At 40.2% G+C, this 24,528-nt stretch overlaps 2 protein-coding genes across 2 annotated transcripts in view; one reads left to right on the forward strand and one right to left on the reverse strand.

Annotated features, from left to right (window-relative positions):
• Nucleotides 1-24,528, reverse strand: part of ELAPOR2 (endosome-lysosome associated apoptosis and autophagy regulator family member 2) — a 399,643-nt gene that overhangs the window by 313,540 nt on the left and 61,575 nt on the right. The window lies entirely within an intron of this gene.
• GRM3 (glutamate metabotropic receptor 3) overlaps nt 6,881-24,528 on the forward strand; it is a 28,985-nt gene continuing 11,337 nt past the window's right edge. Inside the window, 4 exon segments of the mRNA XM_070754651.1 lie at nt 6,881-6,930; nt 13,563-14,169; nt 17,830-18,265; nt 18,268-18,669. Coding sequence (XP_070610752.1) covers nt 13,708-14,169; nt 17,830-18,265; nt 18,268-18,669 — 1,300 coding nt within the window. The 5' untranslated portion in view covers nt 6,881-6,930; nt 13,563-13,707.

The raw sequence follows: 24,528 nt of genomic DNA on the forward strand, positions 1-24,528 counted from the left end.
TATTTCTTCACCTAGAGGGTCCTTGGTTGATGGAATTCCCTTCCAGAAGAGGTTGTGACAGCTGTCAGCCTGGAGAGCTTCAAGGCAGGATGAGACAGATTCATGGAGGCCAAGTGTATCAGTGGTTATTGAAACGGATGTCCAAGTGCCGCCTCTATGTTGGTTGAAGCAGGCAGGATTCCCTTGAGTCCCATTTGTTGAGGGTCAAGGAAAAGGGAGGGTCTTGCCGTCTCTTTCTGCTCAAGATCCCCATGGAGAATTGGGGGCCCACTGTGGAACATAGAATGCTGGATTTGATGAGCTTTGGCCTGATTCAGCATGGCTCTTCTTATGTTCTTAAAATATATCAATGAAAGAATAGAAGAAAAGATATAGAAGTAGAAGAAAAGATATAGAAAGAAATATAGGAGAGACAATAGGACAGGGGACAGAAGGCACATTGGTGCACTTATGCACGCTCCTTACTGACCTCTTAGGAATCGGGAGGACAGTCTAAGGGTAAAATTTTGGGGGTTAGGAGATGACACTACAGAGTCAGATAGTGAGTTCCATGCACCAACTACTCGGTTACTAAAGTCGTATTTTTTACAGTCAAGTTTGAAGCAGTTAATATTAAGCTTGAATCTGTTGTGTGCTCTTGTGTTGTTGTGATTGAAACTGAAGTAGTCATTGACAAGGACGTTGCAGCATATGATCTTGTGGGCAATACTTAGGTCATATTTAAGGCGACGTAGTTCTAAGCTTTCTAAACCTAGGATTGTAAGTCTAGTCTCGTAGGGTCTTCTGTTTCGAGTGGAGGAGTGAAGGGCTCTTCTGATAAAGTATCTTTGGACATTTTCGAGGGTGTTAATGTCCAAGATGCCGTATGGGTTACAAACAGATGAGCTGTATTCGAGGATTGATCTAGCAAAAGTTTTGTAAGCTCTGGAAAGTAGTGTGAGATTGCTGGCGCAGAAGCTACGTAGGATTAGGTTAAGAACCCTTGAAGCCTTTTTGGCGATGTTGTTGCAGTGGACTTTGGCACTGAGGTCATTTGATAGGAGTCTTCCGAGGTGTTTTACTGAGAAGGGGTTTATTCAGTTTATATTATCTTTTTGCCAATGTGGAGGACAGAGCATTTGTTAGTTGGGATTTGGAGTTGCCAGCTGTTAGACCAATCAGAGACAGAGTCTAGGTCTTTTTGGAGAATAGCCGTGTTGTCGGTGGCATTGAAGAGTTTTACATCATTAATCAATTCACTGATAAGAATTCCAAGTGTAGCCTTACCAAGGCCTTACAAAGTGGTAGTAACACTTCATCTGGCCTTGATTCTATCCCCCTGTTTATACAAAGGCATAAAATTTACGTTGGGACTCTAGAAAGAGTACATAGAAAGATGATGAAGGGATTATATATTTGGTCTTCTATCCCTGTTGAAGTATCTCTACATTTATACATTAATTTGATGCAATTGCAGTTTGCTAAGTAATTAGTGATCTCACTTGCTTCAGAGTTTTTAGATAAATAAAGAATAATGTTCTCTGAAAGTATTATCTGTCACTTTTTACTTAGTTAATGGGGCTTGGTTTTATCAAATGAGCTATTAGTATTACGGTTACGTTTTGTTTTCCAAGTGCAGAAGCAATAATTTTAAGGAACTCGTGTTGTCTGTATTACCCAAAGACATTAAATTGGTATTAACATCTTCACCAGCCAGTGCTAATAACTTTATATGTTATATTTAGAACCACATAATTTTCAGCACTTCCAAAACACTTGTTTCTTGCCTGCAGTTTTTTTTTTTAATCTTCCTTTTTTTATCTTTTAATCTTTGCTTTAGGTAGATAATTGTTTCATATGTATCATGGATCATTTGTAAATTCGCTAAGCTGTTCCAGAAATGAGTAAAGTTATAAAACGTTACTCCAAAAAGATTAACCCCAGACTCCTTGCTGGCTTGGCTCAGCTACATCCAAAACCTATTTACATAGTGAAATTATTTTATTCATGATTACAGCTGCAAGGTTAAGAGATGCTAAATTATTCAAATGTGGCAAAACAAAGTAAGCACGACAGATGAAAAGAAAGTTATCAGATTCGTGGTTCTGAAAGTAGAAACTATGTATTGAATCCTCCTAGAATAAATCATAATGTTTAGAAGAGGAATGCCTCTTTTGGTCCTCCGATGCAACAAATAGGGATTCAATAATATATATATATTTATTTTATATAGTTTTTAATTAGAAAAAAAGTAAGTTTATATACAAATATAAGTAGCAAATAACAATATACACACAGCTTTAGAAACAAGAGAGATGTCTTTGCTCTCTCTTTCCCTACCTGTTATCACATTTCTAAATTATTTGCAGATTTTCATATTGGTATCATACATGATTATACATTTTAGCTCTATTTATAATTATAAGGATGATGATGATGATGATAATGATGATGATAATAATAATAATAATAATAATAATAATAATGCTCCTCCATGGAGAAAGGTGGCATACAAATCAATAATAATAATAATAATAATAATAATAATAATAATAATAATAATAATAATAATAATAGAAATTCATAAAAAAGACTTAATTTATAATGTCAGGTAAAAGTCGTTCTATATCAAATAAGTACTGTATATCTTATCTAACCATGGAATGTCTATCATTTAACTAGTCCTCACCTATCTAAATTCTGGCATATCTGAAAAAGCTTATCCATTTCATTCTCATAAGATCTTCTCAATGTGATAAATTTAATCTAATTTTTTTCTTTCTTGATCTTTTTTTTTTTTGCAACCAATTGTGCCATTTATCCCAAATTTTGTAGAAAACTAAGTCTTCTTTCTCTTTTATATGCATAGTTAATCTATTCATTTCTGCCAGTTCATTATTTTATTTTTAATCTGTACATTGGTGTGTGTGTGGATTCAATAATATCATTAATATTGCACTGGTTCATTGTATGAATCAGTTATGCATATTCCCATTGTAAGGGAAAGTTATGCATTTCAACTATTTTTTAAATATATATTTAGTGTGTCTCTCTACCTTCAGCAAAACTTGACCAATTATTCATGCTACAATAGAATTCGTAGATGTATCTCCAATGGGAGCACATAAAACAATTATTTAACATAAGAAAAGTATAGTGAGCTTAATTTTGTTGTATAGGTGTTTTAATATGTATGTTTGTTTATTATCTCTATTTTCTTTTTAATTTAATGTATGTATCAAATAAAGTTTAGATTTTACAATTGGGCCAGAAATTAGGAATCAATGTAAGAAACAGGGGCAGAAGTCCTCACATTTTACAATGTCTTAAGTAAGAACAAGTCACACTTGAGTTGTAATGTTGTTTTATCTCACCTTCCGCAAACACCCAAAGAGTTTACAGGATTTTGATGTTGGGGAACATTTAAAGATTAAACAAAACACAATCTTCTCTTTTTAATAATGTCACCCTCCCTCAGGATCCTTTAATACTAGGGATATGGAATATCTATGTAGATAAAAACTATTTTAATTTTACAAAAAGGCTCTTCCACCTCCTCCTCTTCCTCCTCCTCCACCTATCTATATTCTATAATTTGCAGAAATCAAGCATCATCTTTCTTTCTTTCTTTCCTTCCTTCCTTCCTCCTTCTTCTTCTCCTCCTTCTCCTCTTCTTTCTATCTGTATTATGCAATTTGGAAAAATCAAGCATCATTATCCTTCCTTCCTTCTTTCCTTCTTTATTGATTAATTTCCTCCTTCTTCTCTTCCTCCTCCTCTGTCTATCTGTATTCTATAATTTGCAGAAATCAAACATCATTCTTCTTTCTTTCTTTCTTTCTTTCTTTCTTTCTTTCTTTCTTTTTTTCTTCCTGCCTTTCTTCTCTCCTTCTTCCTCTCTTACTTCTCTTCCTCTTTCTATCTGTATTCTGCAATTTGGAACAATCAAGCATCACTATCCCTCCTTTCCATCCTTCTTTCTTTCCTTCGTTCCTTCTTTCTTTCCTTCGTTCCTTCTTTCTTTCCTTCCTTCTTTATTGATTGTTTTCCTCCTCCTCGTCTTCCTCCTCTGGCTATCTGTATTCTATAATTTGCAGAAATCAAGCATCATTCTTCTTTCTTTCTTCCTTCCTTCTTTCTCTCCTTCTTCCTCTCCTCCTTCTCTTCCTCTTTCTATCTGTATTCTGCAATTTAGAACAATCAAGCATCACTATCCTTCCTTTCCTTCCTTCCTTCCTTCCTTCTTTCTTTCTTTCTTTCCTTCTTTATTGTTTTCCTCCTCCTCGTCTTCCTCCTCTGCCTATCTGTATTCTGTAATTTGCAGAAATCAAGCATCATTCTTCTTTCTTTCTTTCTCTCCTTCTTCTTCCCCTCCTTCTCCTCTTCTTTCTATCTGTATTCTGCAATTTGGAAAAATCAAACATCATTATCCCTCCCTTCCTCCCTCCCTTCTTTCCTTCTTTGTTCATTGATGTCCTCCTCCTCCTCCTCCTCTTCCTCCTCCTCCGGCTGCAAAGGCCAACCCCAGGGCATGAATTTTATCCTGGTGGCCTTCTGTGTAATTAAGGGGGATTTTAGGTCCCATAAAATCCGCAGTAGCCCCATGGTCAATCTGACTTTGATTTCACACACACACAAAATGACATTAGGCGCATAAATTGAGAAGAGAATTCTCTCTCAATGAAAACTGTTTTACTCCCCTCTTAGAAAAACAGCTCCCTGTGACCAAATACAAAATCTCATCAGAAAATGTCCATACTTTGAGGCTACCCTGTCTAATTTGGGATTAATCCATGATGGCACTTATTAAACTTGGATGGTATCAGCTAATATTTAGGAGGCCACCCTCTGCAGCCTTGAAACCATTCTGGCACTACTTGCAAGAACTAGATTACATTTTTCAACATGTGGTAGCTATATTTAATTCAGCTATATTACACTTCTATTAATATCTTCAACATAGTGCCTATGTTCAAATGTTGTAGGGGTTTTTTTTCAGGTATTTGTCTTCTGGCTGATGTTTGGTCTGAGGAAATTTTTCAGAGTTTTCAGAGTTTGAAAAAGTTTTCTTTCAATTTCACTTTATGTAAAAGTTTCATGATAATCTTGTTTTTTTAGTCCAGGATTTCCATGTTTGCTTGATTCTGGAAATAGGGCAGAGAAGAGAAACAGAGAGGATTAGAGGACCAGAAAGCTAAAATATACAAAGAATGGTTGCAGGAACTGGGCATGGCTTGTTTGATGAAAAGAAGGACCAGGGGAGACACGATAGCAGTCTTCCAATATCTCAGGGGTTGCCCCAAAGAAGAGGGAGTCAAGCTATTCTCCAAAGCACCTGAGGGTAGAACAAGCAGCAATGGGTGGAAACTAAACAAGGAGAGAAGCAACTTAGAACTTAGGAGAAATTTCCTGACAAAACAATTAATCCATGGAACAGATGTTGCCTCCAGAAGTTGTGAATGCTCCAACACTGGAAGCTTTTAAGATGATGTTGGATAACCATCTGTCTGAACTAGTGTAGGGTTTCCTGCCCAAGCAGGGGGTTGGACTAGAAGACCTCCAAGGTCCCTTCCAACTCTGTTATTCTATTATCTCCAGCTGAAACAGAGCCACAGCTGCTCTGTGGCAGAAAGTAATACATAACAGCTGGCACTCCTTTTAGGTATTTCATTAACTGAGCACTGATCCAGCTAAATCCTTGATTGTTTGTTCTGGGCCTTTGCTTATAACCAGTGCCTTCTCTTGCGTCCTTTTTCAAAATTGGAGCTTAGCGATACGGGACTCCAGGAGGCATCGATTCATACTCCAAACTAAAATATAAGGTTTTCTTTTTCATCACAATAGTTGAAGTCCATAGGATCCCATATCAGAATGCCCACAAACCTACACCAGCTTCCAAGGGATTAGAGATCTATGACATTTCATGAGATTCGGCCACGTTTTACTTCTCCAAACTAAAAATTGAAGGAATTGAGGAAAAAAGATAGTTGAGGGGAGAGAAGATAACCCTTGACGGGACCTCAAAAAGAAGAGAGTTGGTCTCCAATATCCCAGGCTGTGGAACAGGAGTCCCCAAACTTGGCAACTTTAAGACTTGTGGACTTCAACTCCCAGAATTCTCCAGCCAGTTGGAGGAGATTTCTGGGGGTTGAAGTCCACAAGTCTTAAAGTTGCCAAGTTTGAAGACATCTGCTGTAGAACAAGGAATAATGTCTCAAATTAGAAAAAGACAGAGACAAAAATGTAAAGTGCAGGAAGGACAATTCAGTAGTATAACCAAGGAAGGGAATCGGTTTCTCTTCATTTGAGCTGTCCAAGCATAGACCTAAAAATATGTTTACATTTATATTTATTAGATTAGACATCCAGGACTATAATTCTATTGTTCTATGATCTAGTATGTTAGTACTATGTACGTAACTGATTGGGTTTGTCAATATATAAACACAACAGATACAAACTTAAAGTAAACCGCTCTAAACTCATCTGCAGGAAATACGACTTTAGTAACCAAGTACTTGATGCATGGAATTCACTGCCAGGCTCTGTAGTATCATCACCTAACTCCCAAAACTTTACCCTTAGACTGTCCATTGTTGACCTCTCCCGATTCCTAAGAGGTCAGTAAGGGGTGTGCATAAGTGCACCAGCGTGCCTTCCGTCCCCTGTTCTAATGTGTCTATATTATTATCATGTATATAAACAGTGTTATATCTATGTATACTACGGATATTTATTTGACAAAACAAACAAGTAAACAAACAAACAAATAAACTATCAATGTATGTTTAAATGAATTATAACATTATAGCTTTGAGAGTTAATTTTGCAGTTAGCCACAAGAGGGAGCCAGAAGCCCCACTCTCTCATTACTCTCTGCTATTTATTGCTATTTCTGTATTGTCCCAGTGACTGCTGTTGTAAGAACTGTGTGGTCTAATCATGGTTTATGTAAGTAAGGCTTATAGTATTGTTTAATGTATTGAAAGCAGCTTATAATATTGTGTATGCATTGTGATGTAATTGTGTATGACTAGGATTGTTCTTGACCAATTAGACTCAACGTCTAATTTAGATCCTGCAAATGACGTATAGTCCAATATCACCCAAAGAACTAAAGCTAAGGTAGCCTGTTAGGACGTTGGTGCTAGGCTTGGTTTCCTTCCAAATTTTTAATCGACCTTCCCTTGATTACTAAATTGAACAAAACAGCAGAGTATTTTAATCTACACCGGTTTTATTGTTGGCTTCTCGCCCAGGAGTAGTGTACACGTGAGCTCATAGACACAAGAAAAATCAATACAGCGCTTGGGGGGGGGAAATATAACATTTAGAGTGATTTATAACCAGGCCCAGCACTTGTGGCCAACGTACTCTTATGACATTAACAATTAAAACATACAAGCAAAGAGGCAGAATCTGCCATCCATCATGCTGTATTAATTATTTCTTTATTATTTCTCACAGTTCCAGCGACCGTCCGGCTGTGCTCGGTGGAGCTGTTAAAATAATCAGGTTGATCGCGTGGTGTAATTTGCTGTGGCTTTAACTTGCTCATGAAACATTTGTTCTAACATCATGCACCAGCGAGAACGAAGACGGAGGGGCGACATTTGCGCAATGCAATAATTACAACCCTTTGGTGTTTGTGTGTGGGTGGGTGCATTGGTGTACGAACGTGTCAAATTTAGGCTAATTTGCTGAAGTTTCTTCTCTAACGCTGAGCGGATCCTTTGTAATCAGGTGACATAACAGCTTTGGTTTTTCTCAAATTTAAGTACCCGTTTAAGTAGATTTATGCCGGAGTGCATAAATTCATCCTAGTTCATCAGCCTCAACGATGCACGGAAGTGATGTTTAGTATCATCTCTTTTCTTTTTAAATATTTTTATCAATTTTCCACGTTTAAAAAGAAAACACAATAGTAGGTACAGAAGAAAATAGAAGAAAATTAAATTAGTAATAGAAACATAGAAATATAGAAGATTGATGGCAGAAAAAGACCTCATGGTCCATCTATTATACTATTTCCTGTATTTTATCTTGGGATGGATCTATGTTTATCCCAGGCATGTTTACATTCAGTTAATGTGGATTTACCAACCATGTCTGCTGGAAGTTTGTTCCAAGGATCTACTACTCTTTCAGTAAAATAATATTTTCTCATGTTGCTTTTGATCTTTCCCCCAACTAACTTCAGATTGTGTCCCCTTGTGTTCACTTTCCTATTAAAATAGTATATACAGATATTAGCATTATATTAGCATTAAAGTCACTGTATTTATATTATATTAATTATACACTAGACTGTAATTTGTCTCAAGTGCATAAATTACTACATGCTTTTTTCCGTTAACGAAATAATTTCATATATCCTTCAATGATTTATCATGCAGGGCTATATTGCCCTCCCAGTCTAGATTTTATTTATTACATACTTCAAAATATTTAAGGAAGTAAAAATAATAAACAAATTAACATTATTAAAACAACTGTAAAGCAAAACTAAACTACCTATATCTTTCTTTATCTTAATGCATATTTTATTGTTGTATATATTTTCCCAAGTGATCCTTTATGATTATGCGTAACTGCTTTTCTTCAATAAGAATATCTGTCATCTGTCCATTGACTTCCGTCACTACGCAACTTAGTATTACTATACTGTAATGGTTATGTTCTACCTCTCTAAATTGGGTTTGCCATTTTAGTAATGTGTATAATTAATTAATTAATTAATTATTTAATTAATCAATTTCTGTTTGCATTTGTGAGTGATGAATTTAATTGCTAATTTTTATTTTATGTTTCTTAAATATTTCCTCTCTTTGAGCCATTTATACCAAATCTTTGTGTCAGTGATGGCATCTAATGAGCCTCCCCTGGGCAATGACATCATGTCATCAGTGATATAATCGTGGCTTGTATAGGATGCCCATCGTTGACTCAATGCTATTGTCCTCCTCATTGACTCTCAAGGCAGTTCTGAAGTAGACAATAGCAAGAGGACATCTTTCTACAGGCCACAGGCCATCATCTAAACTAGCATGAGGATCACGAGTTGGAGGTACAACCTGTCTAGGTGCATTTACGCTATTCATTTTTTATTTATAGTTTGTGTTGGAAAGGACCCTGTCCAACCTCCTGCTGGTGCAGGAGACCCTATATCATCCCAGACCTATGGCTGTCCAGTCTTTTCTTGAAGGTCTCTAGTGTTGGGGCGTTCACCACCTCTGCAGGCAAGCCATTCTACCGGTTGATCGCTCTGACCATCACAAAGTTCTTCCTTATTTCTAGGTTGAATCTCTCCTTGGTCAGCTTCCATCCGTTGCTCCTTCTCTGGCCCTCTGGTGCCCTGGAAAATAGTGTGACCCCTTCCTCTCTCTCTCAAAGATTTGAAGACTGCTATCATAGCCCCCCTGGCCCTCGTCTTCACTAGACTATCCACAACAACAATCAATTTTATTTGATCAAAACAAAAATAGTGACTACATCGGTCGTCATAAAACTGCGAATGGTTAAAATACAATGAAATTGGATAAAATAAAGGGAATTTGGATAAATAAGTTAAAATGCAGTATAATGACTGTATGACTGTAACTTGTTGCTTGTATCCTAAGATTTTTATTAATATTGATTGTTTCTTCATTGCTTATTTGACCCCTATGACAATCATTAAGTGTTGGACCTCATGATTCTTGACAAATGTCTCTTTTTCTTTTATGTCCACTGAGAGTATTTGGAACAAAGACAAATTCCTTGTGTGTCCAATCACACTTGGCCAATAAAGAATTCTATTCTATTCTATTCTAATATGCTAAAACTGAGTAGTAAAACATGAGAATATAACTCATGCTAAGGATTATATTAAACAAATGTAAAGTACTGATATAAAATATTCTTAAGTGAATTCATCTCCTTAGCATGGCCACCCCAATATGTTCTATAAAACGTATTCTCATCTGAACAGCCCTGACTATAAACTTAACATATATACATTTGTGTCCTGAAGAAAGTAAGATAATTGTTTATTACAGTCCCAGTGTATGATTTTGTCAAGTAGGGGCTGTAAATACTGAGGAGTATAATTTACAATTGAGTAGCACGTGGGCAATGTTCTTCTATTTCTGGTGCACTGCAAATGCCTGTTCTCTCAAAATATGGTACCAGGTGGAATCGTCCGTATTTAACCATAGAATCTAACTGCTCAAATCTTGCTCTAGTGAGAGGATGGAGACACTAGACTTTCCATGCCCAGTTCCTGCAACCTTTCCTCGTATGTTTCTCCTCCCTTTATTATCCTGGTTGCCCTCTTCTGTACTTTTTCCAGAGTTTCAATGTCTTTTTTTGTAGTGTGAAGTCCAAAATTGAATGCAGTACTCTAGGTGTGGTCTGAGTAGGGTATTATAGAGTGGTATTAATGCCTCCTTAGTCCTAGATTGTATCCCTCTGTTGATGCAGCTCAAGATAACTTCACCTTCAACCGCAACAACACACGAGCATGAAATTGATCCAAACTTGACTGCAAAAAATACGACTTTAGCAACAGAGTCATCAACGCCTGGAATGCACTACCTGATTCTGTGGTTTCCTTTAACCTTAGACTGTCTACAATCGACCTCTCCCCCTTTATAAGAGGTCTGTAAGGGGCGTGCATAACCACACCACTGTGCCTACCGTCCCTGTCCTATTGTCTACTTTTTATCATTACTTATCAAATGTTTTATATGTACAAATTATCACCCTATAATTGTTTGACAAACAAACAAACAAACAAACAAATAAATAAATAATTATGTTGGCTTTTTTAGCTGCTGCTGTACATTGCTGGCTCATATTTAGTTGGTTGTCCACCAAGACTCCAAGATCCCTCTCACAGTCACTTGTGTTGAATGTGGTTTTACCCAGTTTGTATGTGTGTTTTGGGGTTTTCTTACCTAGGTGTAGGATTTTACTTTTCTATACGTTGAACTTCATCAGTCTTCGGAGAGGCGCGGCATACAAATCTAATAAATTATTATTATTATTATTATTATTATTATTATTATTATTATTATTATTATTATTTTGTTTGTTTGGGCCCCCTGTAGAAAATGTAGTTGGTAGAAAATTCATGGGGTTATCATCTCAATTGGAGGGCACCAGTTTGGAAAAATCCAATTGAATTTAGATTTGAATCACAATCCTGGAGTCATCTTTCAGGTGCTTTATTTCCATAAAGTTATATATTCTAAATTCACCACCATCCACTGCTGGAGCAGACTGTTTGATTCTTGGCATAAGAGTTATGATGTTTCTGTGCATCTCCTTTGTGTAACTTATTTGTGTTTTTATTGCTTTTCGGTAGAATTTATTGTTCTCCGACGAAGTCCTACGAATTTGGAAATCATTTTACATTCTTTTAATATTCAGACCAAGATGTCCAAAGGACACTGCATCTATAAATCACAGTCTTTGTTGACAAAATAGTTTAAGTAGGGATCTTGACCTATCGCAGCCACAGTTTTTACGTACTTTGAAGGAAAATGAGATAAGGTGTGTGCTTCTACCACTACCTAGCACAGAGGTCTTCAAACTTGTCAACTTTAAGACTTGTGGGCTTCAACACCCAGAATTCTGGGTGTTAAAGTCCACAGGACTTAAAGTTGACAAGTTTGGGGACCCCTGACCTAGCAAAAGCCAAATTGAAACCCCCAGGACTTTGAGTTCTGTGCTACTTATTGTTCTGTCTGGGTGCCCCCAGACTTCAACACCAACTGGAAAAAGCAGCCAGACACACTGGTAAAAGCGAAAGCACTTTATAGTTTGAAAAATAAACACAGAGAAAAACCTGTTCTTCCCAACAGGCAGGCTATGAGACTTCACAGCAGAGTCCTGATGGCCAGACAATACAGCAGACTTCTTGCTGGCACAACCACCACTGTAGAGAATAAGACCCACACCTTTTCCCCCCAAGGTTTCAGTATTCAAAGTCACAAACCAGAATTCCAAGACGCCAAAGATCACAGCCAGGTCCCAGGACTCCCAAAGATAATACTCCACAACCCAGGAAGGGTGGGTCTGCCTTTTCAGCCTTTCCAGAGAGCACCACACTCAAACCCAGCTGTTGCCTCTTTAGTGCTGAAAGTACCTGGCTAATTGTCCCCTTCGTTGTGTTGCTCTTCTCTGCCAGAGATGATTATTGCTTGTGCATTTTCATCTAAGGAATCCAGGCTGCTTGCTGGGGAGAGCTCCCTCTCGGGGGACTCTGGCTGTCCTCCCTCTCCCTCAGCCTGAGATTCCTCCTCCCCGTCTGCCTGAACCTCCTGTTCCTCATCCTCCCCCTCTGAGCAGGAAGCCGGCAGAGGATCAGCCGTTCCCTGAGGGGCCTCAGACGGAATCACAACACTTATTAATGTCAAAAGGGCATCCTTTCAATGTGAAATGAGCCAACCCAAATGCTGGAAGGCGGAGATAGAAATATTGCAGATATAAAGTCTCTTAAAAAATTTTTTTTTAAATAGTTGATAGAAACGTAAGTTGCTAAACATCAAGAGGGAAAGAGGGAGGGAGGAAGAAAGAGAGAGACAGATAGATATGGTCAGTGATGGGCTTCTACAGGTACAGTCAGGTACGCAGAACCAGTAGAAAAAAATTTAGTCAAGTATGCAGAACCAGTAGAAAAATCTTGATTTTTTTTCCTTTTTTTCCCTTCTGGCCTCTGGTTAGGTTTTTCCTATCACAGTAAATGAAGTCGAGTGTGTGTAATTTTGGAAGAGTTGCGCATATGTGTGTGGATATACACATATAGTTTATATAGTAGATCATGTATACTTTTGTGTGCCTTTGTGTAATTTGTATGTATGCATAGGGCTTATATACATAGAATTAAAGAGTATATTTTGGATGTTCGGTCATAGTAAATAGAGAGGGAAATTGTCTCTCTTGGAGGCGAGGAGAGGCCAGGCACCCTAACCCCAACCCTTGATGGGAGTGACGTCAAGTTAACCCAGTCACATGACCTTTAAGCCACCACCCCCGAGTCACATGATTGTCAAGCCACTCCCATCTGGTCACACAGCCAGCAAGCCACACCCACAAAATAAGCCACACCTACAGTGTGGTAGTAAAACATTTTGCAGCCCTTCACTGGATATGGTAGATAAATTCTAATGATAGATATAAATGATAGATAGATAGGAGAGAGAGAGAGAGATATGATAGATCGATTATATATATATATATATATATATATATATATATATATATATATATATATATAGAGAGAGAGAGAGAGAGAGAGAGAGAGAGAGAGAGAGAGAGACAGACAGACAGACAGACAGACAGACAGACAGACAGACAGACAGACGGATAGGGTAGATAGATAGACAGACAGACGGACAGACGGATGGATGGATGGATAGATAGATAGAGGTAGGTAGGTAAGAGATCTCTATCTATCTATCTCTATCTCTATCTATCTCTATCTCTCTCTATCCCTCTCTCTTTATATATATTTATATATATTAGAGAGAGAATTTTAAAAAGTTCTGTAATCTGTTCTGCATTCCGCCGTCTTCCTAATCATTTTCCATCTCTTGTAGGCACCTGACAGACGCTCCAGTCAGTTTCTCCCTTCCTTCTGGGTGGGATGGCTCTTCCCCCTGCGCAGTTGAGTGCCGGCGAGAATGAAGACCTCTGACGTTTCTACCAAGGTTCCTTAGAGCTGCCGGGAGAGGACCAGTGAAGATGTTGGCAAAGCTTCCCATGTTTGCGCTGGCTTTCTTCTCCAGAGGTGTCTTCCTTTCTTTAGGCGACCACAACTTTTTAAGGAAAGAAATCAAAATAGAAGGAGACCTGGTGCTGGGAGGTCTCTTCCCAATCAAGGAGAAAGGCACGGGCGCCGAAGAATGTGGGAGGATCAACGAAGACCGGGGCATCCAGAGGCTGGAAGCCATGCTGTTTGCCATCGATGAGATCAACAGGGACAGCCACTTGCTCCCGGGGATTAAGCTTGGCGTTCACATGTTGGATACTTGTTCGCGAGACACCTATGCCTTGGAACAGTCGCTGGAGTTCGTCAGGGCTTCTTTGACTAAAGTGGATGAAGCAGAATACATGTGTCCTGACGGCTCGTATGCGGTTCAGGAAAACACCCCGTTACTCATCGCGGGGGTCATCGGAGGATCTTACAGCAGCGTCTCCATACAGGTGAGTAGGTCCATCCATCCAAATAATATACTGTAGCATGTCTGTGGTCATATAACCTATCAATCCTAGGAGGGAACAAGCCCACATCTGTCCAGACTGAGGACTGAGTCTTAACTGGGGGAGGAAGACAGTAGTGCCTCCAGTATTTAAATTAATAGACCCAGTCCTTATCTGATTGAATGAGGTCAACCCATCCTGGCTGATAGCTCCACCCACTATAGAGAATCTAAGGATCTCCCAATCAGGAGAGCAGGACTGGTAGGGGTGGGTTGTGGAGTCAACAGTTTAAGGCAAATGGTTTGGAGGAGATGATGGCCACTAAATCAGTGGTCCTCAACCTGGAGATTGGGACCCTTTTGGGGGTTGAACGACCATTTCACAGGAGTCACCTAAGACCATGGGAAAAGACAAATTTCTCCTGGTGTGAGGATCTAAAGCTTCTATTCTGGCGCCTTGGAGCATATTTTTACAATCCAACCAATCAGATGTTGACCTTCCTGCCAATCAGCTTCAAGCTCTGTTGGGAGAATTGGTGGTCAAATTATGGTTGGGGGTCACCACAACACGAAGAACTGTTATTAAGGGGTCACGGCAATACAAAGGTTGGGAACTACTGCTAAATGTTTCTCATGATAATCTCAGCATCATCTACAAGAAAGTATGACATTTCTAAATGTTGGGTCAGAATAAGGCTTCCTTCAGGTCAGCCATTTCAAAATCTGAACGTGTTCTCCAAGATCTCAAGAACTTGCCAAGCACAATTAACATTGTTTAACAGGAGACCCTGCAGATCAAAGTTGGGGCCTTCCAAAATTTAAATATTAAAAGGAGATGACTGTTCTGCCTGGGCCCAGCAATGTTCAGAAATAAAGAACCGCACACTATAAATTAAAGATCCCAAGCTGATCATAAGCAAAATTCATTGGCAAAATGAATCCTGCAATTCACTGGTTAATTTCTAAGGAATGTCATGCTGACCACTTTCCCTCTAAGAACTCCCGGGCTATGAGCCAGAGGGCGATACATTTTAGTCCTGGAATGTGTCTCTGGCCGCTTGAACAGACTCACAGTCATTGAAGCTGTGTTGAAGCATTGAAGCATCTCACCGGCCAAAAGGCAAAAGGACTTGAACTCAGAAAGTCTTCTCGTCTTTGAGTCTCCAGAATCCATGATGAGGAACGTTGTCTGCCATGTCCCCTTGCCCTTAGGAAGTCCCTTATATACTGGCAAGGTGTGGCCAAATGTCCCATAGATCTATTAATGCCAAAAACCCTTCCTCTTTTAATATTCCTGCCTAGACCACATTCTCCTGACTCTTGCATCTAATGGGGGGGCCTCCTTCTCTGATTCCCTATCGTCCTCTGATTCACTAAGTCCCATAATTGGGGGTGCACCAGTCTCTGGTGGTTCCTCAATCTCCAATTCCCCTTCACTCTCAGACTTGGGTGCCTATGATGCCAGTACTCCTCCATTTCCTGGTCCTAGAAATCCATGACCCTCTGAGCCGGGCGTGGACCACTCACAACAATGACCTCCAAAACTTTCATTTCTGCTACTGGCCTTCTTCAGGCCAAGAATGTTTGAAGGAAAGAAGGCCCAGATGGAGAATTACCAAAACTAATTCTCCGGCTTCCGTAGTTGTTATTTTGGGCTCATCAGCTCACCTGACAACACATCCTTCAGTCCAATAGCCAGAAGACATGGCCAGATGAGAAGTGTCGATACGATCAGGATAAGGATTATCGGCCTCTCGTCTCCTTGCTCTGTTTGCTGGTGACATCACGAAGTTCTCCAAGCTTTTATCTTCCTGGAGGGTTTTAATAACCTGCCATGAATATTCAGGAGGTTTTTTGCAGGGTGATTTTCAAGATGGATATGGCAGGAGGCAACTTTAAACAGCCATCACTTCATTTCTCTTTTTTTTTTTTTGCAGGATATTTTGGTCTCAATTATTTCCCTGCAGGCACAGAATGTGAGAGAACCAGTTTTACAGGGGATAAAACCTTATTATATCCCAGTGATGCAATTAAAAGATTTAACACTCACATCTGTAGAAATGCAGATATAGTTATTTAAATATTCGACATCTGAGTCCAAACAGAGTATATACAGTGGTACCTCTACCTGAGAATGCCTCTACTTACGAATTTTTCTAGATAAGAACCGGATGCTCAAGATTTTTTTGCCTCTTCTCAAGAACCATTTTCCACTTAGAAACCCAACCCTCCGAAACTGTAACCGAAAAAGGCAGAGAGAAGCCTCCATGGGGCCTCTCTAGGAATCTCCTGGGAGGAAACAGGGCCAGAAAAGGCGGGGAGGAGCCTCCGTGGGGCCTCTCTAGGAATCTCCTGGGAGGAAACAGGGCCGGAAAAGGCAGGGAGAAGCCTCCGTGGGCCCTTTCTTGGAATCTCCTGGGAGGAAACAGGGCCAGAAAAGGCGGGGAGGAGCCTCCTTGGGGCCTCTCTAGGAACCTCCTGGGAGGAAACAGGGCCGGAAAAGGCGGGAAGAAGCCTCCGTGGGGCCTCTCTAGGAATCTCCTGGGAGGAAACAGGGCCTCCACCCTCCCTGGGGTTTCCCCAATCGCATGCATTATTTGCTTTTACATTGATTCCTATGGGGAAAATGGCTTCTTCTTACAAACTTTTCTACTTAAGAACCTGGTCATGGAATGAATTAAGTTCGTAAGTAGAGGGAACACTGTACTCTAATAGTTCATTGAGCAACCATTGATTGAATGTAATCAATAATTTGCATTGTAGCCAAGAAATATCTGATTCTCAAAGTTCAATGCTTGGGTTTGTACAAAATGGTAAACTAATTTATGGTCTCTGAATACAATAAGGGTCCATTTAATTCTATCCACTTTCCCCTTTGCTGCTGCTAAGGGGGGGAATACAATAAATAGACATTTTATAAGAAGAAAGTACATGGTTATGAATTATCTTTGATAAACCAAGTTTTGCTTTGTTGCTTCATTAACAAGCCAGAGTCTAAAACCTGTATTGGGTTTCTGATTCCTACCCATTCATTCATTCTTCTCCAATGGGTATGTCACTTATCTTTCTTCTATTCTAAATCTGAAATTTTGGTGGGAGGGAGGGAGGGAAAGAAAGAAAGAAAGAAAGAAAGAAAGAAAGAAAGAAAGAAAGAGGAGGAAGCGAGGGAGGGAAGGCAGGAAGGAGGGAGGGAGGAAGGAGGGAAAAAAAGGAAGAGAGGGAGGGCGTTAGGAAGAAAGAAAAAGAGGGGGAGGAAGGGATGAAGGAAAAAAGAGGAAGGGAGGGAAGGAGGAAGGAAGAAAGAAAAAGGGAGGGATGAAAGGAATGAATGAAAAATGAGGGAGGGCAGGAAGGAAGGAGGGAGGGAGGGAGGGATGGGGAGAGAGGGAGGAAATAGGAAAGAAAAAGGAAAGGAGGAAGGAAGGAAGGAAGGGAAGGAAAAAGAGAAAAGGAGAGAGGGAGGGAGAGAGGGAAGAAGGAAGGAAGGAAAGAAAAAATAGGGAGGGAGGATGGAGGGAAGGAAGGAAGGAATTCATGGCTCATCATATTAGATATCCCCAGAACCATCTAGAAAAGTTCAGATCACTCAGAAAAGTCTGGATCCATTTGTGGGAGACGAGTGGATCTTCCCTGTATCCTGACGCCCTTTTCCCTTTCTTCCCAGGTGGCCAACTTGCTCCGGCTCTTCCAGATCCCCCAGATCAGCTACGCCTCCACCAGTGCCAAACTGAGCGATAAATCCCGGTACGACTATTTCGCCCGGACGGTGCCTCCTGACTTCTACCAAGCCAAAGCCATGGCCGAGATCCTGCGCTTCTTCAACTGGACGTACGTGTCCACGGTGGCCTCGGAAGGAGACTATGGAGAGACGGGGATCGAAGCCTTTGAGCAAGAAGCCCGGCTGAGGAACATCTGCATCGCCACCTCCGAGAAAGTCGGCCGGTCCAACATCCGGAAGTCCTACGACAGTGTCATTCGAGAGCTCCTCCAGAAGCCCAACGCCAGGGTGGTGGTCTTGTTCATGCGTAGTGATGATTCTCGGGAACTCATAGCCGCGGCCAACCGGTTCAACGTCTCCTTTACCTGGGTGGCCAGTGACGGCTCGTGGTCAAGGGCAACGAACACGTGGCCAATGGGGCTATCACTCTAGAGCTTACTTCCCATCCGGTCAAAGAGTTTGACCGATACTTCCAGAGCCTCACCCCTCATACCAACCACCGCAACCCCTGGTTTAAGGACTTCTGGGAGCAGAAGTTCCAGTGCAGCCTTCAGAAGGGGAAGGCCCACAAAAAGGTGTGTGACAAGCACCTGTCCATCAACAGCTCCAATTACGAACAAGAGTCCAAGATCATGTTTGTCGTCAACGCGGTCTACGCCATGGCCCATGCCTTGCACAAAATGCAGAGGACAATGTGTCCGAACACGACCAAACTCTGCGACAGCATGAAGCACCTGGACGGCCGGAAGCTGTACAAAGACTACTTACTCAAAGTTAACTTCACAGGTAAAGCCCTCCGCCTCTTCCTTTGCTTCCCCTGGGAAACGGTTCTGGTTTATTCCCATTCATTTAGCCCCTTCTTTGGCTCAAGCAGATTGAGGGGAAGTAAGAATCAACTGCTTTGAATGATAGATAGATAAACAGATGATAGACAGATGATATGGATGGATGGATGGATGGATAGATAGATAGATAGATAGATAGATAGATAGATAGATAGATAGATAGATAGATAGATAGATAGATAGATAGATAGATAGATATGATAGATAGATAGATAGATAGATAGATAGATAGATAGATAGATAGATATGATTGATAGATAGATAGATAGATAGATATGATTGATTGATAGATAGATAGATAGATATGATAGATAGATAGATAGATAGATAGATAGATAGATAGATAGATAGATAGATAGATTAGATGGATAGATGGATAGATGGATAGATGGATAGATGGATAGATGGATAGATGGATAGATGGATAGATGGATAGATGGATAGATGGATAGATGGATAGATGGATAGATGGATAGATGGATAGATGGATAGATGGATAGATGGATAGATGGATAGATGGATAGATGGATAGATGGATAGATGGATAGATGGATAGATGGATAGATGGATAGATGGATAGATGGATAGATGGATAGATGGATAGATGGATAGATGGATAGATGGATAGATAGATAGATAGATGATAGATAATAAGACGGATGGATGGATAAATAGATAGATGAGAGATGAGAGAGATAAGATGAGAGAGAGAGAGAGAAATACTGTAGATATATAGATTATCTTGAGACAAGGGAGAACTTAACATAACTAGACAAAGCCAACAGCTTCTGTTGATTAAATTACCGAGACAAACAACTGCAAATGCCTTTTCGTTCTATTTTGAGGCCCGGCATTATAAATCAAGAGGTAGCCAGCAGTTCCACTGAAATCCAAGGAAATGTCAAGAAAACAAACACAGCTGTCGCTTCGGAGGGAAATAGACAGGATTAGAAGAGGCAGGTAGATGGGTAGAGATGGGGCCAGATGGAGCCTTTTCTGTCTCTTGTGTAGGAAGAGTTTGTTTTCGGGAGAAGTTAGCCAAGGGAGAGAAAGTTAAGCATTCAAAGAAATCCAGATCCAGATAACAAGAGTGACAGAATAACAGAGTTGGAGGGGGCCTTGGAAGCCATCTAGTCCAACCAAGCAGGAGACCCTACAGCACTCCAGGCAAGAGGCTGTCCAATCTCTTCCTTAAAATCTCAAGGGATGAAACACCCACCACATCTGAAGGCAACGTCTGTTCCACTGGTGAATTTTTTTCTCAGTGCTAGGAAATGTCTCCTTAATTCCAGACAATCTGTGGGATGGGTCACTGCCCACTTTCCAGGGAAATGCTAAAAAAAGTGTCATTCTATCTCAAAGATGTTGAGAAGAGAAGAGAAGAAGAATGAAGAATGTGGAATGGAATGGAATGGAATAGAATAGAATAGAACAGAACAGAATAACTATAGAGTAGAGTAGAGCAGAGTAGAGTAGAATTCTTTATTGGCCAAGTGTGATTGGACACAAAAGGAATTCGTCTTTTGTGCAGATGCTTTCAGTGTACATAAAAGAGACATTTGTCAAGACTTACGAGGTCCAACACTTCAGGATTGTCATAGGGATCAAATAAGCAATGAAGAAACAATCAATATTAATAAAAATCTTAAAGATACAAGCAACAAGTTACAGTCATACAGTCCTAAGTGGGAGGAAATGGGTGATAGGAACAATGAGAAAAAACTAGTAGTAATAGTCGTGCAGACCTAATAAATAGTTTGACAGTGTTGAGGGAATGATTTGTTTAGCAGAGTGAGGGCGTTTGGGGAAAACTGTCCTTGTGTCTAGTCGTCTTGGTGTGCAGTAGCAATGTTTTGAGGGTAGGAGTTGTTTTTCTCTACCTTAAACCATTTGGGGGTGATCCAGATTTTCGGAAAATATTGTTTTCTAGCCAAACAAACATTTAAAGGACAGCAAACAGCTAAAATAACAAATGTCACCGCGAACCACCAGTAGCCATTAAAAACATTACTAAAAATATAAGCGATGAGTTAAGAAAATGAAATTTGCACGTAGAGAAAGCCGCATGTGAGCTAATACAAGTTTGTGTTTTTAGCTAACCTTCCAAAGGTTCTAGCGAAAACTTTAGTAACCACAAAACAGGAAGCTGCTTTCCTACAGAGTTGGAGCAAAAACATCTTCTATTTTAACAGCTGCCATTCTTGTTCTAGAAATGACATAAGGGCTTTATGAAGGCCCCCGTTTCTCTGAGCTGTTTATTATTTCCAGTGTGCCTAAGCATAGCCCATAAAATCATCTGCTTCCTGTCAGTGACTACTTCAGCATCAACCACAACAACGCACGAGCACACAACAGATGCAAACTTAAAGTAAACCGTTCCAAACTCGACTGCAGGAAATACGACTTTAGTAACCGAGTAGTTGATGCATGGAACTCACTACCATACTCTGTAGTATCATCACCTGACTCCCAAAACTTTAGACTCTCCAATGTTGACCTCTCCTGATTCCTAAGAGGTCAGTATGGGGCGTGCATAAGTGCACCAGTGTGCAATTTGTCCCCCTGTCCTAATGTTTCTCTCTTACTAGTATCATGTATTTAAACATTGTTATATCTTTGTATACTACCAATATGTGCTTGACAAAACAAATAAATAAAAATAAGTAAAATTTTGTCTCAAAAGCAAGCAGCATTTGCTAAGAGGGTCAGAAAAAACTGGGCTACAGATTGGCTTTCTTTCAATGGCCCTTGATTGGCACCAAGTCGCTAGTCAAGAGTGTTTCGTACTTTCCAAGATCTTTCTCAACGAAGACGTAAGGATTTTGAGATATTGTAAAAGTACGAGGACCGTGTTTCCTTGGACGAAAGTGAACGGCGAACCTAAAAAATGGCAAATCTGAAACAAGCCTTCAATAAGGGCTAAAAATATTGATGTTTTTCATATTTTATTTGGAACTTTTTATTTTGTGTGTAACTTTGCTTGACAAAGGAATATACAAGAGTGGAGCCAAAGCAAAATAAGTAAAGCATTAAATCAAATGAATTTAAAGGCCAACTTTCAGAAATAAAGACCCATCCATCCTTTGTAATGAAAAGGACCTGCGGTGAACTATATTTTAAAGTGAAAGCTGACTGTGAAAATGATCGTTTTTATCCAGGTCAAAACATTTTTGGAAAGAAAGTCCTTCAACAAGGACGTACAGTGTAACCTCTATTTAAGAACGCCTCTATTTACAAACTTTTCTAGATAAGAACCGGGTCTTCAAGATTTTTTTGCCACTTCTCAACAACCATTCTCCACTTACAAACCCAAGCCTCCGAAACTGTCACCGGAAAAGGCGGGGAGAAGCCTCCGTGGGGCCTCTCTAGGAATCTCCCGGGAGGAAACAGGGCCGGAAGTTTGTATCTGTTGCGTGCTCTTGTGTTGTTGTGGTTGAAGCTGAAGTAGTCGTTGACAGGCAGGACGTTGCAGCGTATGATCTTGTGGGCAATACTTAGGTCATGCTTAAGGCGTCTTAGTTCTAAGCTTTCTAGACCCAAGATTGTAAGTCCAGTTTCTGTTTTGAGTGGAGTTGGGGTTTGTACTGCAAACTCTTTTCCTGAAATGAGCCACTTTACTTCAGTAGCTCCATTTTTTAAAGAAAGGAGAAAGAAAGAAAAAGTTGGCTGGGCCTATTTTCCCTCTTGAACTCTGCCCGTTCTCCCCTTTTCAAGGAGGAAGGGGCAAAGGAAATGGCATTGGCTGAACTTCCAGCAAAAAAGACCCTACATCTTGAAAGACCATTTCTATGGTAACCACTCCATTCAGGTAAGAAAGTAAATGGGGTCTTTGGCCTGCGGCACACAATCTCCCCAGACAAACTCACAACAACAACAACAACAACAACAACAACCCCTCTTAAGTCCTCCCCCTTTCTGTGCCATAGAGACCAGCTGAGAATTGCAGCTGAATACAATCTTATTTTTCCCCTCGGTTGCTGTTGTAGTCCCTTTAAAGTATTACTCTATACCAGATGGAGCCTGGCATCAAAAAATACACCCTGGAGTGGTCTTATTGCAACTCAGGGTACATGCTTCCAGGGGTGGGCTGCTGCACGGATTGGGGAGGGGAGCGCAGTGGAATAGAATAGAATAGAATGGAATGGAATTTTATTGGCCAAGTGTGATTGGACACACAAGGAATTTGTCTTCGGTGCAGATGCTCTCAGTGGACATAAAAGAAAAGAGACATTTGTCAAGAATCATGTGGTACAACACTTAATGAAGAAACGATCAATATTAATAAAAATCTTAGGATACAAGCAACAAGTGACAGTTATACAGTCCTAAGTGAGGTAACAAAAATGGAGCTCTACCCCCGAGCACCCAGTTTGCACCGAAAGATGTTGAAGGCAAATGCTGGACGTCTTCTTAGGGCAGCCTCTGCGTTCTTCCCGAAAGTGTTTAAAAACCCCAAAGCCAGCGATTCTGCTACAAACAAAAGTGTCAAGGAAAAGTATCAGGAGATCAGATCTGGAATTAATTCTACATTATCTGGGTTTCTGCCTCCCCCTCCTTTCCGAATGGCTCTCGTATTCTCTAGAACAGGGGTCTTCATCGCTGGCTGGAGAATTCTGGGCGTTGAAATTCACAAGTCTTAAAGTTGCCAAGTTTGGGGATCCCTGCTGTAGAAAAATAAAATGGATAATGCTTGAAACTTAAGGTTCTGCCAGAAACCTTGAGTTTGTTTGGTAGTTGGCAGGAAGGAGGGTTAAGATGTGGGATGGAGCATTTTGGGATGTTCACTTAGGCTGTGAAAGTAGCAAGGAGCACTTTAGACTGTTGCCTTTGAGTAAGTTATTATTTTGTGAGTGGACATTATAATCATGAAGGCACATTTGCGACAATGCTCAAAAGGTGCTTTCCAAATTCTAAGTGAGATGTTTCTGTCATTTCCCTCTTCTATATCTGCTCAGTTCTAGGATGTGGGAGAATTCAATGACCTGCTTGTTTTGAGTCCATTGATATGGGGATGGTTTTGAGGTTCTTGGAAAGTCCTTGGTCAAGTCACATGATTGTCAAGCCACTCCCACCTGGTCACATGGCTGACAAGCCACTCCTACCAGGTCACATGACCATCAAGCCACATCCACAAAATAAGCCATGGCCACAGTGTGGTAGTAAAAATTCTGGTAGCCCTTTACTGCATCCTTCCTTTATTTTGTGTCAGTCAAGGTGTGTACATAATGTTCTTGCCTTCTATTTTCTTTCACTATAACGGTCTGTGTTATGTTGGGTGGGAGGAGGCCAAGATTGATCCGAAGTCATTCAAAGGACTTTCACGCCTAAGAAAGAACTAGGAATGATTGTCTCCTGGGCTCTGGATCTTCCTTTGTTCAAGATGCATCAACTTTATAGTTGTCGAAAAACAGCAAACTTTAAAGACTCGCAACTGAATAGAAATATTGAAATATGGTAGAAACAACAGATACAGACTTAAAGTAAACTTCTCTAAACTCGGCTGCAGGAAATACGACTTTAGTAACCGAGTAGTTGATGAATGGGACTCACTACCAGACTCTGTAGTATCATCATCTAACCCCCAAAACTTTACCCCTAGACTGTCCACTATTGACCTCTTCCGATTCCTAAGAGGTCAGTGAGGGGCCTGCATAAGTGCCTTCCATCCCCTGTCCTAATGTTTCTCTCTCACTAGTATTATGTATATAAACATTGTTATATCTTTGTATACCACCAATATGTACAAAACAAACAAAATAAAGAAACCCTCTGGAACCAAGCCAGGTTTCTCCAAAAGTAA

Source organism: Erythrolamprus reginae, chromosome 6 (genome assembly GCF_031021105.1).
Source record: "Erythrolamprus reginae isolate rEryReg1 chromosome 6, rEryReg1.hap1, whole genome shotgun sequence".
NCBI lineage: Eukaryota > Metazoa > Chordata > Lepidosauria > Squamata > Dipsadidae > Erythrolamprus > Erythrolamprus reginae.